Source organism: Hakea prostrata, chromosome 8 (assembly GCF_041222555.1).
Source record: "Hakea prostrata isolate BN-2017 chromosome 8, UWA_Hpros_2, whole genome shotgun sequence".
Taxonomy (NCBI): domain Eukaryota; kingdom Viridiplantae; phylum Streptophyta; class Magnoliopsida; order Proteales; family Proteaceae; genus Hakea; species Hakea prostrata.
In genome coordinates this window covers 11,126,456-11,142,498 of record NC_142607.1, presented here as the reverse complement: position 1 = coordinate 11,142,498, position 16,043 = coordinate 11,126,456, and the positions used below count along the sequence as shown (strand labels likewise).

The window sequence follows — 16,043 nt, the reverse complement described above, 5'->3', positions numbered from 1 at the left end:
CTGAAAACAGTTTAAATATTATTTATTATAAATATATTTTTTGAATTGAAATAAAATAAACACTGATTTAACTGTTTTCATGATAAAATTAGACAAATATATCCAATAAAAATTTAATTTTGGGTCTTTGTATTTTTTAAACATAAAGTGAGGTGTTAGTGTTTTAAGGTCTCCATTTTGGAGTGTCAGTGCAATATGCTCTTAAGAGAAATTAGATATTCTATTTTTTATAATCAATACTTTTGATATTTTTTATGTACAATAATTTCTATATGCCTATTATTGTTCTACACCCACTGGGATCGATAAACCTTGAAGAATGTCAAATGGGATCCTTTCGTTTTTTTTTTTTTTTTTTTTTTTGGGAAGGGGGGGGGGGGGGGATTGGGGGGGGGGGGGGGGCACTAAAGGGAAGGGATCTTAACACCATGGATTCTCTCCCTTATAGTAGTTATAGGCCATAGACTATCTGAATAGGGACACGAAAGCCATGACCATGGGTAGGCCATATTGCATCACTCAAATTGTAGTACAATTTACACCAAAGTGAGACATTGGGAGGCTGATTAAAAATTGAAAGTGAGAGGAAGAAGGAAAATGCATCATCAAAGGATTGACTTAATTAACATTAATCAACACCTCTTGGTGAAAAAGTAAGGATTTGACTCCCGCCGGTAGTATATGTAATAACCCCCCTTCAAAATACACATAAAATTATCAGTTCCAAAGAAATAAAAATGACATAATTAATATGCCATTATCTTATCATGTTGCTAAACGACATCAATCAATGTGACTTATAAATGGATCTTAATCATTTGATGTGATATGGGGACACATGTTACACACATACAAAGAAATGGATGGCAAGAAAATGGACTAGATAAATTTTCCACTAGGCAGAGGCTTAGACTATGCTCTCCATATAAATTATTTCTTCAAAATTATTTATTAATCATTTCAAAAAAGACCTGTGACATTTTTCAATGATCAACCGAAAGTTTTCTCTCTAGCTATAAGGGAATTGTCCATAACGCAAGAATATATGTATTTTTCAATACAAATGCAATTTTTATATATAGGGATACTGGCAAGGTTAACTCACGACTTCTCCACTGAAAAGTGAAGTTCTCAATCATCCCATTAGCCCTCCAAAGGCAATGTATGAAATTTTGAGATTTTTATTTACAGCAGCCGTTGCAGATTACACTACGCAATTAAAATAAATTGAACGGTGCATAATCAAGTGAGAGGGTTTAGTTGTAAATACGATTTTTTATTTTTACATTCTTAGGGATTAATAGTTTCTTAATTACAAAATAAAACCCCTCCATTTACTTGACTTTCAAATCTCTATTTCGTTTTGCTCAAGCTTGGAGATTAGCATTTCTAGATTTCGATTATTCATAATCGACGATTCTCCCATACCTTAGTTGAAGGTTAGACCTTGGCAATTCATCTTCTTCAAGAATCGTTGATTCAGTGAGTTTCTCTTCCTTAAGCGAAAGCGTTTGCAGCAGTAATTATGACTTGCTCTAAACGACGTCACTAGTATGTCTCTCACTCCTGAAGCATTGATTTTTCTTCTTCTTCCCTTCTACTTGGTTTTGTACTTGATTGCTGAAAACGATTGAAGATATCTCACTAGGTTTTAAAATTTCTGCCATGGGCTTCATTAATTTGATTAAGCTTGTCTTCTTGTTAGATCAATCTCAATGCTTCAGTGGGCAAACTTCAAGTGATGGTTCTTTTTATCGATTGATTGTTAGCTTTTAAGTATTTTTTGCCCCCCTCTTTTTTGCAAGTAAGCTTTAATTTCTTTGATTTTTGGTAGAAAGAGCCACATAACAAAGTAGAGCCGCAATCGGAATGAGAAACTCACTGAATCCGACAATTCTTAACATTTGCAATAGTTTTGATAGTGATTAATGTTATCTTCCAACAAATGTGCAACATGTACTTGCTATATACAATACATGATGATTGACCCATTAAATCTTTGTGTTTTTAATCATGTATCAAGAGTGTCTGAGTCTCCACGTAGGAGGACTCAATCTAGATGACTATTTGGCTACATTCCACTCCTGATGGTTAGGTATTTTACATGATAATATTAGTCTGTTATTATTATTTTACCAAAAAAGAAATGAAGTGGGAAATTTGTTAATTTAAAATCAATTATGTTAAATTAAGGGTATTATCAAATAAATACCTATATTTTATTTTACAAGATTTTCTTTTTAGAAATTTTACAAGATTCACTTAGTGGGAAACTTGTTGCCCAAATCTAAGAGAGTATTCTACCAAAAGAAAAAGTCTGAGAGAGAGAGAGACAGAAAGAGGGGTGGGGTAAGAGGAGATAAAAGTTCCGATACCTCACAGAGCGTCTGAATCCTTTTTAGATTATACTCTGAATGATTATCTCTGTCTCATACGTATAAATTCATCATTCCCTCAGTGTGTGGAGATCCTCTGATTCCTCTCCACTCAACTTGGCCGTGTGGAAAATAGGTAGGGTAGGTGGAAAGGATTTGAACTCTCAGTCAGTTGTCTCTGTTCCCACACTATTCTATCTTACTCTTTTCATCTTCCTCTGGTTTCCAGAAATTGTTCTCTGAACTCCATAAGAATGACTGCTTCAAAGCACATTATGAACCATACGGCTGAGACTTACAAAAGTAACATCACAAGGAGAGGAGAAGTACCTCACAAATGGTGGCAACTACAACAAATAGAAGAAAGCATCATCACTATAACATTCGTACATGGGGGTTAACACCCCAAAAAAAAAAAAAAAAAAAAAAATCGAACATCACTCACGTACTCTTAAAGAGTAGGACCAAATATTCAGTAGGATCCTTTCTGGGGATTTCAAAATTAGAAGCCCAGAAAATACAATTCGAAGACTCCACAATGAACCAAAGATCAAGAATAACAAAAAGCTTGAAGCATGTGGTAGTGATGGTATAGTTACTGCAAGATTATAGGAGAAACAAAGCAGCAGAATCTAAAACAGTTTTAAAATAGGCAAAGAAAGCACAGTTTATCAATATAACCCACAGGAGCAGGGAAAGGAGAAGGTGTGAATTCCAGGTTTGATGGTGCACTATTACCTGCTTCAAATGCTCCGTCTTTCTCCTTAAACCAATTACATTGAGCTGAAAAACTTAGCAAGTTTCTCCGAAAGAGAGAGCTGGGTTTCATCCAATGATTCTTCATCTCCATTGTAGTCGTCATCATCTTCCAAAACCAGGTGGATCCCATACTTCTTCAGTTCTAGTCCAGCAAAAATTGGTGGGTTCCGCAGTGTCACCTGCATTTTGCAGCCATCTTGGAAGAAATGAACCAGTTGATGCCATTCTGCATACCGACAGAAATAAAATTGATCTTCACTGGTCTCTGGAACTCCAGGCAAGTAAAATGTGGAACTGAACTTTGGCATGAGCCTGTTATCAAGGATTTCTACTTGAATGTCTGCTATTGTAGGGTATTCCAGTCTCTGTATCTGTTGGTCAAGAGATATAACAACACATACAACTACACCCTTGATCTTGCGGTTCTTGATGCTTGAAAAGCTCGACACATCCGGAACAAACCAGTTTGGAATTTCACTACCTGGAGCGCTCAAGTAGTGCATGTGCTTCAGAGTAACCTGCAATTGTAAGATCCAGTGAAAAGTATATAAAGGATTCCTAACTGTTTTTAAGTTGTAGAACAAGATTGGACTCATTCCGATATACACAATTTGGAAAGGCTAGCCATGACAGAGTACCTTGGAGAGTCTTCTCTTTACAACTGTATGACATGTGGTGCAACCACTCATGTACAACCTTCTTAAGGACTTCAAGCATTCAAGGCCTGGAATATCCACCAATTTCTGGCAATTTGCAAGGCACAACTCTTCTAAGCTCTCCAAGTTTGACAGATCAGATATAGTTTCCAGTGCACTGCAATTTCTAACATCCACACGAACCAAACTGGAGGGAAGGGGAGGAAGAGATATGAGTTCTGTAGAATATGGTAAAGAAAGTACTGTGAGAACAGAAAGGCCCCTCAGGCTAGATGGAAGGCTGCAAATACTGTTGCGGCCTAGTAGCAGCTTCTTTAATGATGATAGATTCTGAAAGCCATCAGGAATTGCCCCAGATACATTGCAGTTACTAGCATCAAGCTCATACAGCAATGAGAGATTCGAGAAAGAAGCTGGAAGAACCATGGGCTTATGGTGGCCCTTTCCTGTTAGTGCCGTACATCCTTCAACATTCTGGGGCTGCTCAGAAGGTGGCCTTTTCGCCATTTTCAACATTCTCAAATTTGAAAGCTTTCCAATATCTTCAGGGAGTACAACTACAGCAGCTTCCTCCATATGAAGCCGGCACAAATTGCTTAGTTTTCCAATTGAATCTGGGAGTCCACTGAGCTGCTTACATTTTTTGACTTTCAAAACCTCAAGCTTCTCCAATGAACACAGGGACTTTGGCAATTCCATTATGATGCAATTTTGGAGGATCAAAGTGGTTAGACTTGACATTTTGCCGATCGAATTTGGTAAACTGGTGAGCATTTTGCAATCAATCATTATAAGCTTCTTAAGCATGTTCAAGCCACCAATTTGATCTGGCAGTTCTACGATTGGTATCATATCTAAATGAAGCACAACCAAAGATGCTAATAATCCAATGGAAGAAGGCAATTTGCTGAGGGATCTGCAACGGGTCACCGATAAGTGCTCCAAATGAGAAAGACAGCCAATGGAATCTGGAAGTTCTTCGATTGAACTACCATCAAGAAAAAGTTCCAATAAGGAGGTCAGATCGCCGATGGAATTGGGAACAGCAGTGATTGATTTGCACCCAGCCAAACTTAATATTTCGAGATTTCTCAATGACCCTATGGATTCTGGAACTTCTTCCAAAGCAGTATAAGCAAGAGTAAGCCTTCTCAGAGGGAGTAAATTTCCAACGAAGACAGGTAGTTGCTTTAGTGACAAACATCTTCGGAGATCAAGCCTCTCGAGTTTCTCAAGATGAAATATTTTATCAGGTAGTTTAAATATGGCAGTTTCATCGAGCAGAAGCTCGGTTAAAGATTTCATGGGTCTCAGGTCATCTGGTAATTTGGTAAGCTTGCTGCAACCAGAGAGTGTAAGTGTTTCCAGTTTACTCAACCCGGTAATTTCATTTGGAAACTCTGCCAGATTCTGGCATCTCCTCAGGTTAAGTTGCCGTAACATGCTAAGATCACCAATAGATTTATGGATCTCTCTCAGTTCAATACAATCTTCAAGAATCACTTTAACCAATTTGGGGTGCATGGAGAAATCAGGTGTATCAGTTAGGTTATAGCATCTATAGAGATTCAGAACCTGCAGCTCCTCAGCCACCTGTTCAATGACAGAGAATCTTCAGCTGCAAGCAAAGAAATAATGAGCTTGAAGCAAGATGGACATGTAAGTGCCGTAAGGACTCCTAGCGCAAGCTGTTGAAGAGAGCTCCTCACCAATATTTTGAGGTCCCTTTGTCTTATTTCATTCCTAGACCAATTTGTACTATTATTTGCTTGCTAAGTTGGTTATAGTCTATGAGATGTCAAGTGAATGAATGAAATCAACTTTTGAGAGCAATTTACTATCAATATGTGACATGGTATCAGAACATGGGTCAATTGGGACCATGATTATCAAGGTGTCTGCCAAGGCACTTTATTGACAAGCAAAATTTTGGCCGCTTTATCACCTAGTCGCTGCCGCTTTGTCACCTTGTGCACTGTGTTGCTGCCTAGTCACTAAAGCGATCACTTTTTTGGCATTGTGTACCTTGGTTTTTTTCCTGGATTGTTTTAAACCATCAAATTTTATTCTACAAACCACACGAACATAATAGTTATTTATCTTGGATTCGGGAATCATTTGATGGAGAATTACATGGAATAATGCAATCAATTAATTTATCAGTGTTGCTTTGTGAGTCAGTGTCACTGTGAAATCCCCCGGATTTCTAACCCGTTAACCTATGGTTTCAGGACCGCGAACCCGGGCCTTGAGTCGGCAACAACTGTGGACCATTCGAGTTGAGCCCGAAGGTTCGGAGGAGGACCAAATGATCGTGGATGAACCTAGTGATGATTTGATAACTCTCATGGAGTTTAAAAGAAGAGAGAAGATTCATCACGATGGTGTTAAAAGGCGGTTTTGGCATATTCGTAAATCGGCGATGGATAATCCAATGGAGACAAATCAGGTATCAAATCGAAGATCGTCGAAATACCTTTCCAACGAGCTAAAATTCACTGAATTCCGAGTCCGTTTGGGGGTCCAACCATGGACAGAAAGTTGGGCCGGTTGGGTGAACCAATCCCCCACCCTATTTTCTATTTAGGGGCAAAAACGGAATTTCGAATTCTTAAACCCTATTTTATGTTTTAACTCATCCGTAGCCGCATTTTATTTTACAAGAACGACTTTGAGGCTGCGGGAAGAGGAGAAACGAAAGAGGGGGCGATTTCCATTCTTCCGGAGGCATTCTGTGATTCGAATCTTTAAGAAAATTTCAAGAAAGGTTAGTTTTATTTAATCCTTCTCTTACTCACAATTTTGTGAGTATTTTCTCTCCTTCCCTTTTGAGGAATCTTGAAAGGGAAGCATGTTTAGGTTGATAGCTTATTTCTCAATTTTCATTTTAATGTCGCTTTCTAATAAATGAGTTATTGGTGCAATCCCATGATAAGGGTGATTCATTTTGACTCTCTAGGTTACCCACGGGTGATTTATGAGAGCCAATTTGGGGCACTTTGATTTAGGTCAAATTAAATCAAATTGAGAACACCCTTGTGATCTCTTTATTTCCAATTAATTTTTCCCCACAATTTCATTTCATTTCGACTTCAATTAAAGACAAAATTATAACTTTTAGCCGATTTAGGTTAAAAGGGTGAGTTAAAACCTAGAGTTCTATTTGGGGTTGTTACGGGAATATTTTTACATATTTTACTAAACCCAAATTAACTCTTATTTTTATTTGGTTAATCCTTTTGCATGATTAGGATAAATTACCCAAAGGTTATTTCCTTGTGGGAAGAGATATTGATCTGTGGAGAAATATCAAAGTAAAAGGTGAGGAATAACCAACCCATTATATTGAATTGATTGTTGTTGTTTTATATCTTTTGATAAATATGAATTGTCATAATATATGTTTATCATTATTACTTATGATGTTGCTTCTTGCTGTGAAATATATTAATGTTGTTATGATATGGAATGTGAATGTATGTGAAGGGAGAAGAGAAATATTATTATTTCTTCTACCTTGTATTATCTGTTTGGGTTGTGGGTTCGCCCATCGCCCTAGTTATATGATTGCTTAGTTGTGGTTGGAGAATGGGGAATGCCCTTTTGGCATTTCTGCCATAGGATACCAGAGGAGGCGGTATGGGACGCATTCCTATGGTGCCCTTGGCGCTTTCCCTAACTACTGGTTGGCATATTTAGGGCATGTCTAGAAGTGTTGGGCTAGGTGACCTCTTGAGTACTACTACTCTTCCGGCGGGGGTATTGAAGCCGGTTAACCCGTGATGGTAGTGGCTGGGTCCTGTATCGAGCAGGCCCACTATCATCATTGAGAGGTAGGGTTGCATATAACAGATAAGGGCTCATGGGCACTCAAGACCGGTGAAACGACCCGTGAGAGGACATGGAGATCATCCTGTCTATTATATGTGGATGATCACTGGGTTAAGGGATGTAATCCAACAGATGCCTCCCGTTGAGGATTACATTCATAGGTGGGAAGGTATTGAACCAACAGAGCACTAGGCGTGAGGGGAGATATCCGGACCATTGCAGTACGAGACTGTATGACCCTGCACTGGGCTTAGGTTTGTCCCTGACACGCGCCAGATCTTATACCAATGGTGATGTGAGAGAGTGGTGACTTAATCCCCAACCATGGCTCGATGAGACTTTGCCCAACAACCGCGGAGAACCCAACAGACGTGCTTAAGTGCCGTGAGGGAAGAGTGATGAGACTGCCCAAAGAAGACTGGTGTTTGACTTAATGCGTGTCTACTTTAGAGACTACATTATAGAGTTAGGAATCTCATATCATCACTTTGCATTTGTTTATTTATATTATTAAATACATGTTTGTCTTATGAATGTTGAAATTGGAATTGTATGAAGATATGATGTGATTGTGTTACCTCACTGAGTTCTATGAACTCATTCCTTTATTTTGTTGTTTCTTTAGACTGTTCTACAGGTCATGAGGACCCCTTTTTCGTTGAGGATCCCTTATCAGGTGGTTACCCAGACGGTGAAATTGGAGACGAAGTGGAGGCACATGACTCTTCCTGTTCCTGCCAAGACTGCTCTTATGGAGAGTCTTTTCCTTAGAATTCTTTAGATTATTTCCGCTGCAACATTATATATTCTTTCTTTTCGTATAACTCTGATGTTCAGTTTTGAAAGGATTTTGAATATTTTAATCCTTTCTTTTCATTCTTGATTATTAAATACTTGAACTGATTTATCTCTGGTCCATTTAAATTTACTTTATCATGTATTGTATGGAATTGTCCCTGAACCTAGATCTTGCGGTGCATCACCCCCACGGGTATTCGGGTATGACCGGATCCGGCTGGGTGGGGTGTGACAGTCACTACCCACCTCTCTCCTATGATTCCCCTAAACTTTCACATCTGTTCTCCATTGAAGAAGCTTGAAGACTGTTGAAAATTCTGAAAGTTCAAGGATCAATTCAAGCATCCCAGGGGCTGTTCTTCAATAAAAGCGAGTTCTTGTTCTAGTCCTCTAAATTCCGAACCCCAATACTCTTTTTCTTTCTATTTTCGTTTTAGTGAAAACCTAGCCTTAAAACCTACCTCCAGCCGAAACAAACTATTAGAATCCATTAGAAATCCATCCCATAACTTGTACTTATTATCTCCTTCTTCCAATCAAGAGTACGCATAAAAAAACCATCCAAAATCAAAGGTTTTAAACTCATTCTTGAAACTTGTACTGCCCAAAAGACCCCAATTTCCAACTTAGATCTACACCAATCTAATTATTTAGATTGATCCCAAACTTTAGGGATCATCCAATTCATCCCCATACATCATTACGTAAATTCTTTCCAAGTTTCACCCCATTCCAATAACTTTTCATCCCAAAATTCAAGAACCTTCACAATCCATCCGTACACCCCCATTACTCTAAATCTCTCCAAAACTATCCAACCACCATAACCTATGGTCTTATGTATCCCAACAACTATCCCAAAATCTTAAAACCCTAAACCGTTACTTTTTTGATATATATATTATTCTATTTTATTTTTTTGTCCAAAAACTTTTTTGAATTGAAATCCTGGAAGACTAGCCCCTAGTTGATCCTATTCGATCTAGGACTACATCAGCACTTCCATAATCTGTTATGGGAAGAAGTCTGAATTCTATGATGATGTTAGTATTGCATCCACCAAGAAACAGTTTGATGGATTTGCAAATGTTTGTATTCATGAGAACCACATGGATCAGATCAAATGGTTGATAAATGGTCATGGGTAACAGGATAAGAAAACCCTCCTGTGACCTGTTCTAGATCACAGATTGATAGGTCAGAAAGTCAATAGAAAAAGTATTTTCATTTGATATTTTGATGTTAAAATGCATATTTGTAATCCCAAACCTGTAGCAATGATGGAAATAAATCTGGTTAGACTCTTAATCCAAAGGAGATTTTTTTTTGTAGTATTTGTGTTCACATAAGTGCAAGTGTGTAACCATGCTTCTCATAAGCAGTAAACTAAAATAACAGCACCATAAACAATGAATATAAGGAAAAAGGTCTGATTATATAAAAGTTACCTTGCACTTGCTCCACAATGGTCTACAACTCCATAATTTTTGGATCTTGCTCTCTGAGAGATCAAGGACAGTAAGTTTTTGAGGACAGAAGTCAGAAGGAAGAACTTGCAAAGGACAACCTCTCCATTGGAGCCATCTCAGATCAGGAGGGAACTGTTTAAAGGGTCCCTCCAATTTCACATGATTGATCTGAAGCAGTCTTAGGTTGACCATTTGTTGAAACGATACAGTCCTCAGCTTTGCCACCTTATCTTTCTGTTGTCGAAAATGAAAAATGTTCCCAAGGATTTCTTTCAAGAATGTAATACAGGAATACGTTGTCTTGCTCATATTACTGCGCTTTTTGGATTCTGAAAAGTCAAGGATGATGCCTTGAGTCACTTCTGTGCCCTAGAGTTAAAAACAAAAGAAAAATCCTTCAAAAAACTGAGAACCGAAACATAGGCCATGGGATAAGAAGATAAAAAAGCAGTAAATCCTTTTAGATGGGCCAACACGCTCAAATGCACACAATCTGTTTTCTACACCTCGTATTATCTTCAAGTACATCCACCAGGCTCATCACACAGTCAAATGCAAGAACTAGGACAGAGACTCATCAGTAAAAAGCAATGGTTGTGCTCAGGAAGTGGCACAAACATCCTAATGATATAGGGTGAAGGATATGAGGGTGGAGGGCTGCCACACAAGCATAAATAGAAGAAGACAACTAATTAATTTGTTTTATTTAGGAATTATCCCAAAATAATCTACCTACTTACATGACTTCAGCCTACCTTCTATGTTCATTTTCTTAATTTTTTTTCCCTTGTACATTAATTATCAAACTAATATTGTACTATCCTCCTCTGAATGGTACTTTCTTAGAAAAGGGAATTCTGGGGTTATTACTTCTGTAACAGTTATGAGAAACAAGAGCTAGTGGCAAAATGCCTAAACCACCTTCACAAATGTCAACGAGTTATATAACCAGCAAGGACTATTTTCTGTTCATACCTTCACAAAAACATTATTAGTTCATTGATCAGCAAAAGAAGCAGAGGCACAATGCTAGTCTCCCTCGGAATGCATCAGTAACAAGATTGAAAATCAGATAAGTGGTCTCAGCAATCAGGATCCAGAAAAGCATGCATACTTAACCAAGTTTTTAGCTATGGTGGCAGTCCCTCTTAAGTGTCTCTAGGACTGGGTAAAGTTTACAGATTGAAAATGCAATAATGACAGCTAAGTTAGAAATTTGTCGTGTGGAAAAAGAACCTTTTCCAAAAAAATAGTGAAGCCAGTCTGTCCAGGAGATAAAAGGTATATTTTGATAATGACGCCAAAGTTAAGTTGCTAAATCTCCTTTGGCTTAGGTAGAAGCCCAAAGTACCCCAGTCATAAATTTGCTTAGCCATTTAACCAGACCCTGATGGTTCAGCTTCATTACTGAAGTTTCAATAAAGGATTTTGTCAATGCAAATGGTGAAAAAGTGAAGTTGCAATCAAGCATACCTTTCCAAAGTCCAAAACTTGCATTACATCATCAAGATCCCACAACCTACTACGCCTGCCAGGATTTGTAAGATCTTCCTGTTTAACCATTGCCTGTCCCATATCTCTAAGTTGATCATGCATCCACACAGTATTATCATCCAAAATCTTTATAAGAGATTTTTCCTTGAGGCCCTTGATTGTCTCCTCGGCATTGAAACCACATCCCTTAAATATATCAATGGCACTTTCTACTTCCATACCTTTTGAGACATAGAAACATGCAATGTCAAGGAATATACACCTCTCTTCTTCATCTAGCCCGTCATAACTTATCTTTAACACATTTTGAATATCAGCTGGTTGAATGTTCCTCAACTTCTCCAGGGCGGTTCTCCACTCCTCCTCCGTTTTCTTACTGAACATTGAAGCACCAATTACTTCTAAAGCCAAAGGTAGTCTTCCTGTGAGGGATACAATTTGCTCAGAGAGATGCAAGAAATTTTCTGCCGGTTTTTCTCTTCCAAATGCATAGTAACTGAAGAGTTGAAGTGAATCAAAGGGACTTAATTCTTTCACCTCGTAGACAAAGTTCACAAATTCCTCTCTTAGAACGTCTTCATTTCTTGTGGTAATAATGATTCTACTACCATTACTAAGCCTACCGCCATTACCAACTAGATTGTGAAGTTGCTCTACATCATCGACATCATCAAGCACAATAAGAACTCGTTTCTCCGAAATATCATTGATAGTTCTAGTAAGCTCTTGCCCCCTGTGCTCATTATGGAGTTCACGATTAACTTTCTCTTTAATGGAAACCAAGCCATTATGGTGTCTCAAAGTGTCTCTAATATTTGGGATGAAACAATGGCCATCAAAGTGAGCAGCAATCCGATTGTAAACTGCCTTAGCCAGGGTGGTCTTGCCAACCCCACCCATCCCATGAAATCCAACAACTCTGACATCATTCGATTTCAAGTCTAAATGGCCCACTAGTTCTGCAACACGCGAGTGAATACCAACAGGAAATTTAGCCACACCCAGGGGACTGTTATGAACTTTAGGCAACTTGTTAACTATGTCTTGAATCAACCGTGACTCATCATTGCTGCAAGTTAATATCACTACATAGTCAATAGAAATTACAGGAAATCAAACAAAACACAGTCCACAGGATTTATGGCCATGTGTGTGTCTGAGCATAAGGGAGATGGTTACAACTTGTGAGTATTGTATAGGGACTGCAGTGCAAGCTGTATGGTATGTGAGAGTGTGTCCCTTGAAAATGCTGAGTGCTTGTGAATACAGTGCCAGCCATCACTTGTTAGTAGCATAAAAAGTTGAGTTATAGGTTCAAAGATCTTGAGGTATTTGAGTCATACCCAACTTACATATAATATAATATAGGCAATTGAATTAATAACGAATCAATGGCATAATGGGTCTTATGGGAGAGTCCAATTAACCGTAAAACCTAGTGTTGTCCGGGTCTTATGGGAGAGTCCAATTAACTGTAAAACCTAGTGTTGTTTATAAATGCTTTAAACTTAGTAGATTGAAGACATAATATCTAGTTTGTAACTTTAGTCATGAGCGGGCAGATGATGAGGTGGTGATACTTGACGATAAAGAGATTCCTCAGAGTGATTGTTTTAGGTACCTAGGTTCAATCATAAGTAAAAGAGGTGATTTAGAGGATGAGGTTTCCCAAAGAATTAAAATAGGGTGGATGAAGTGGAGATGTGCGTTCGAGGTCTTATGTGATCGGATATTCCATTAAAGCTTAAAGGAAAATTTTATAGGACCGTTGTTCGACCAGCTATGATATACGGTGCAGAGTGTTGGGCTGTTAAAAAGAATCATATAGTGTAGCAGAAAAGAGGATGTTAAGATGGATGAGTGGCAAAACTAGGATGGATAAGATAAGAAATGATCATATTAGAGTTGGTCTAGGAGTTGCTCCCATAAGTGATAAGCTTCGATAAAGTTGTTTGAGGTGGCACGACCACGTTCAACGGAGACCTATAAATGCCCTTGTACGGAGAAGTGATATAATCCATATTGAAAAGTGGTATAATCCATATTGAAAGAACTAGAAGAGCTAGGGGTAGACCTAAGATAACCTTAGGAGAAGTGGTGAGAAAGGATATGTATAGCTTAGGCCTTGTATCTAGCATGAGCTCGAACAAAACTGATTGGAGGGCAAGAATCCATGTGGCCGACCCCATTTAGTTGGGACAAGGCTTATTGTTGTTGTTGTGTATAAATGCTAGCTGTAAGCAATGTTCTAGGTATGTGAAACTAGATATTCAGGGGGCAACGCCTTAAACAACCTTAAGCAACTTGTACTTAAACCCTAACCACTAACAAAAAGAAAGGAAAACAAGGACAATACCAGGTATTGGAAACCCAACCCTTCTTGCCCCCAGCTTCTTCCATAGCTCTTCTCCATCTGCGGACCTTCTCTTCCCCATGACGCGTCTCGAGATACCGGAAGTCCTCTTCAAAGGGGCCCGCCTGCCTGCGAACGTCAGAAGGATTCACTCTGTAGAACACCGGAAGCAACCGGCGCTTGGTTTCCAGAATCTGCGCGAGTTCTTCTAAACGCCACCTCGACGACGCGTACCCCTTCGAAATAATTGCGATGTACGACGCCGATTCCTTGATCGCCGCCGACAAGCTCGGGTTGAGATCATCTCCTCCTTCCATTCCCTCGTAAACAGCCCGAATGTTGTTGCTTAGGAGCTCTTTGTATAGGCTGCCAGTAAAAGTATGGCGAGTATCTTCGCCTCTGAAACTCAGAAATACATCCCAACGGAAGACGAGTGATGTGTGATATTCTTGTTCGTTCTCCTCCACCATTTCCCCTGCCATACTTCACTTGAGTCTGCTTAGATCAAATGGAAAGGAAATTTTGGACAAGTTTGGTATGCCCACCACAGAGCTTAGGCACTATGAGTTCTCTCTGTCAAGCTGCAGTGGTAATGATTCGGAAAAAGGACGCCAATGGTGATCTGGACAGTATGGATTCTCTCTCTGCAGCAATCGATTGCCTCAGAGAGGAACGCTCATAGGCGATTTGTAGTGAAGAGATCAATGCAAGAGAATGAAAGTCGTGACTGAGGGGGTAAACCAGGTTCCATCGTCCATCGTAGAATCTACGGAAAGGTTTTGCCGGAAAGAGATTTACGCGAAAGTGTGACGCTCGAAAGCGATTGGAAGGAACAAAAGTCCTGTCTTTACCGCCAAACAGTTAGCCGTTGGCACTAATGCGTAGCGGTTCGTCGTTTGCAAGATTAAAAAAAAGAGAGAAAAATAAAAGGTGGGACCTACCTGTAGTGAGCCAGCAAAATAAAAATAAATTTAAAAAAAAAAGAAAAAAGAGATATTTTCTCTGTTACCAAATAAAAGGCTAAGAAAATAAAAGAATTAAAATTTATTTTATATTTTTCAAATTTAAAATTTAACTTTTAATTTCAATATCTTATTTGGTATAAAGTATGCACTATGCACTACTATGCACACCAAAGAGATGTGTAAAACATGAGATTTTTTCTCAAAAAAGTTGGTTATTTGATAAACTTCCTTACTTTTGATCATTTTATCACTTTGATGAATTAAGGGTCTGTTTGGTTACATGAATTCAAAGATTTCAAATCTTTGGATTCATGAATCTGAGATTTATACCCGTTTGGTTGTGAAATTCTTTGGATTCATGAAATCTAGAGATTCATCTTTTTACGCTAAAAATGTGAATCTGTAGATTTATAGGTATGGGGTGAAATCCAGAGATTTCATTGCACTATAAAAATACTACACATTTGTGCATTCACAAAAATCACGTCGACCAATTTTTTTAAGGATGAATCTACAAATTTTATTCCACAACCAAACAGTTAATTTAATGAATTATGACTCCATAGATTTGAAATCTATAAATTTGAAATCTCCAGACTCATATAACCAAAGAGACCCTAAAACAAATCTTGTTTTAAGATTTCATTGGAAACAATGTAATTTTCCCATCCTATATTATTATGTTCTCATTCTATTTTATACATCTTATATTGTTCCGTCGAATAAACCTAACATTAATGAAGAGGTGAGGGTTTGATTATTCTTGATGATATGTATAATAGTCCCTTCCTCAAATATATAAATCTCTAGTTTTGAAAAGTAAAAAACTCTATCTGTGGGCCCCACTAAGCCTCTTTCCTAAACATGTGATGATAAACCCAATTGTGAAGTAGTATTATCCTCAACTCCAGCTCATTGGAAATGGTTGCCACATAATGTAGATTGTAGACACTAAATTTTGAATTTAGATTCTTTACTCACATAGATTATTGTAATCCTCATATCCTCCACCTTATATTTAAGAGGGAGAATTAATCCATGAACATTAATAAAATAGCCAAAGAGGTGAGTTAGGTCCCTCTGTTGAATATGTGATAGAGGAGTATGAGGGTAAACCACAAGGGTAGAGGATCTCAACTCATAATTTCTTCATTGCAGCAGATTTTGCTAAAACTCGAACAGTTTCTTGAGAACTCGCCTTGGATATGAAATGTGAGAATTCAGAGATGCTCGCATTATTCGCGATAAGATGTCTTAATAAGAGACCGCCTTTTCCAAAGTGTGTACCGTTCACTCTTTCGCAATAATAGAATTAGTTTTTTAGTTAAATAAAATATTATACA

The 16,043-nt window shown here is 38.2% G+C and overlaps 1 protein-coding gene across 2 annotated transcripts; it reads right to left on the bottom strand.

Annotated features, from left to right (window-relative positions):
* Nucleotides 1–1,766: 1,766 nt before the first annotated feature.
* On the bottom strand, nucleotides 1,767–14,586 carry LOC149006862 (uncharacterized). 2 transcript variants are annotated; one of them, XM_089164915.1, is made up of 6 exons: nucleotides 13,739–14,586; nucleotides 11,362–12,451; nucleotides 9,868–10,257; nucleotides 3,773–5,383; nucleotides 3,114–3,652; nucleotides 1,767–2,722 (listed from the first exon to the last, which is right to left on the bottom strand). In XM_089164915.1, exons 1-5 carry the CDS (start codon nucleotides 14,215–14,217, stop codon nucleotides 3,149–3,151), a joined length of 4,074 nt encoding a protein of 1,357 aa, XP_089021041.1. In that variant the 5' UTR covers nucleotides 14,218–14,586; the 3' UTR covers nucleotides 1,767–2,722; nucleotides 3,114–3,148. The 2 variants fall into 2 exon arrangements, with proteins under 2 accessions (XP_089021041.1, XP_089021040.1); XM_089164914.1 differs by lacking the exon at nucleotides 1,767–2,722 and having other exon boundaries at nucleotides 2,794–3,652.
* Nucleotides 14,587–16,043: the final 1,457 nt, after the last annotated feature.

Bases quoted from the DNA above. Each gene is read 5' to 3' on its own strand.
- LOC149006862 (XM_089164915.1), bottom strand. From the start codon at position 14,217: ATGGCAGGGGAAATGGTGGAGGAGAACGAACAAGAATATCACACATCA. The intron at 10,258-11,361 runs GTATGCTTGATT...TTTTAACTCTAG, and splicing joins AAGTTTTGGACTTTGGAAAG to GGCACAGAAGTGACTCAAGG. The intron at 5,384-9,867 runs GTAACTTTTATA...GTCATTGAACAG, and splicing joins CATTGTGGAGCAAGTGCAAG to GTGGCTGAGGAGCTGCAGGT.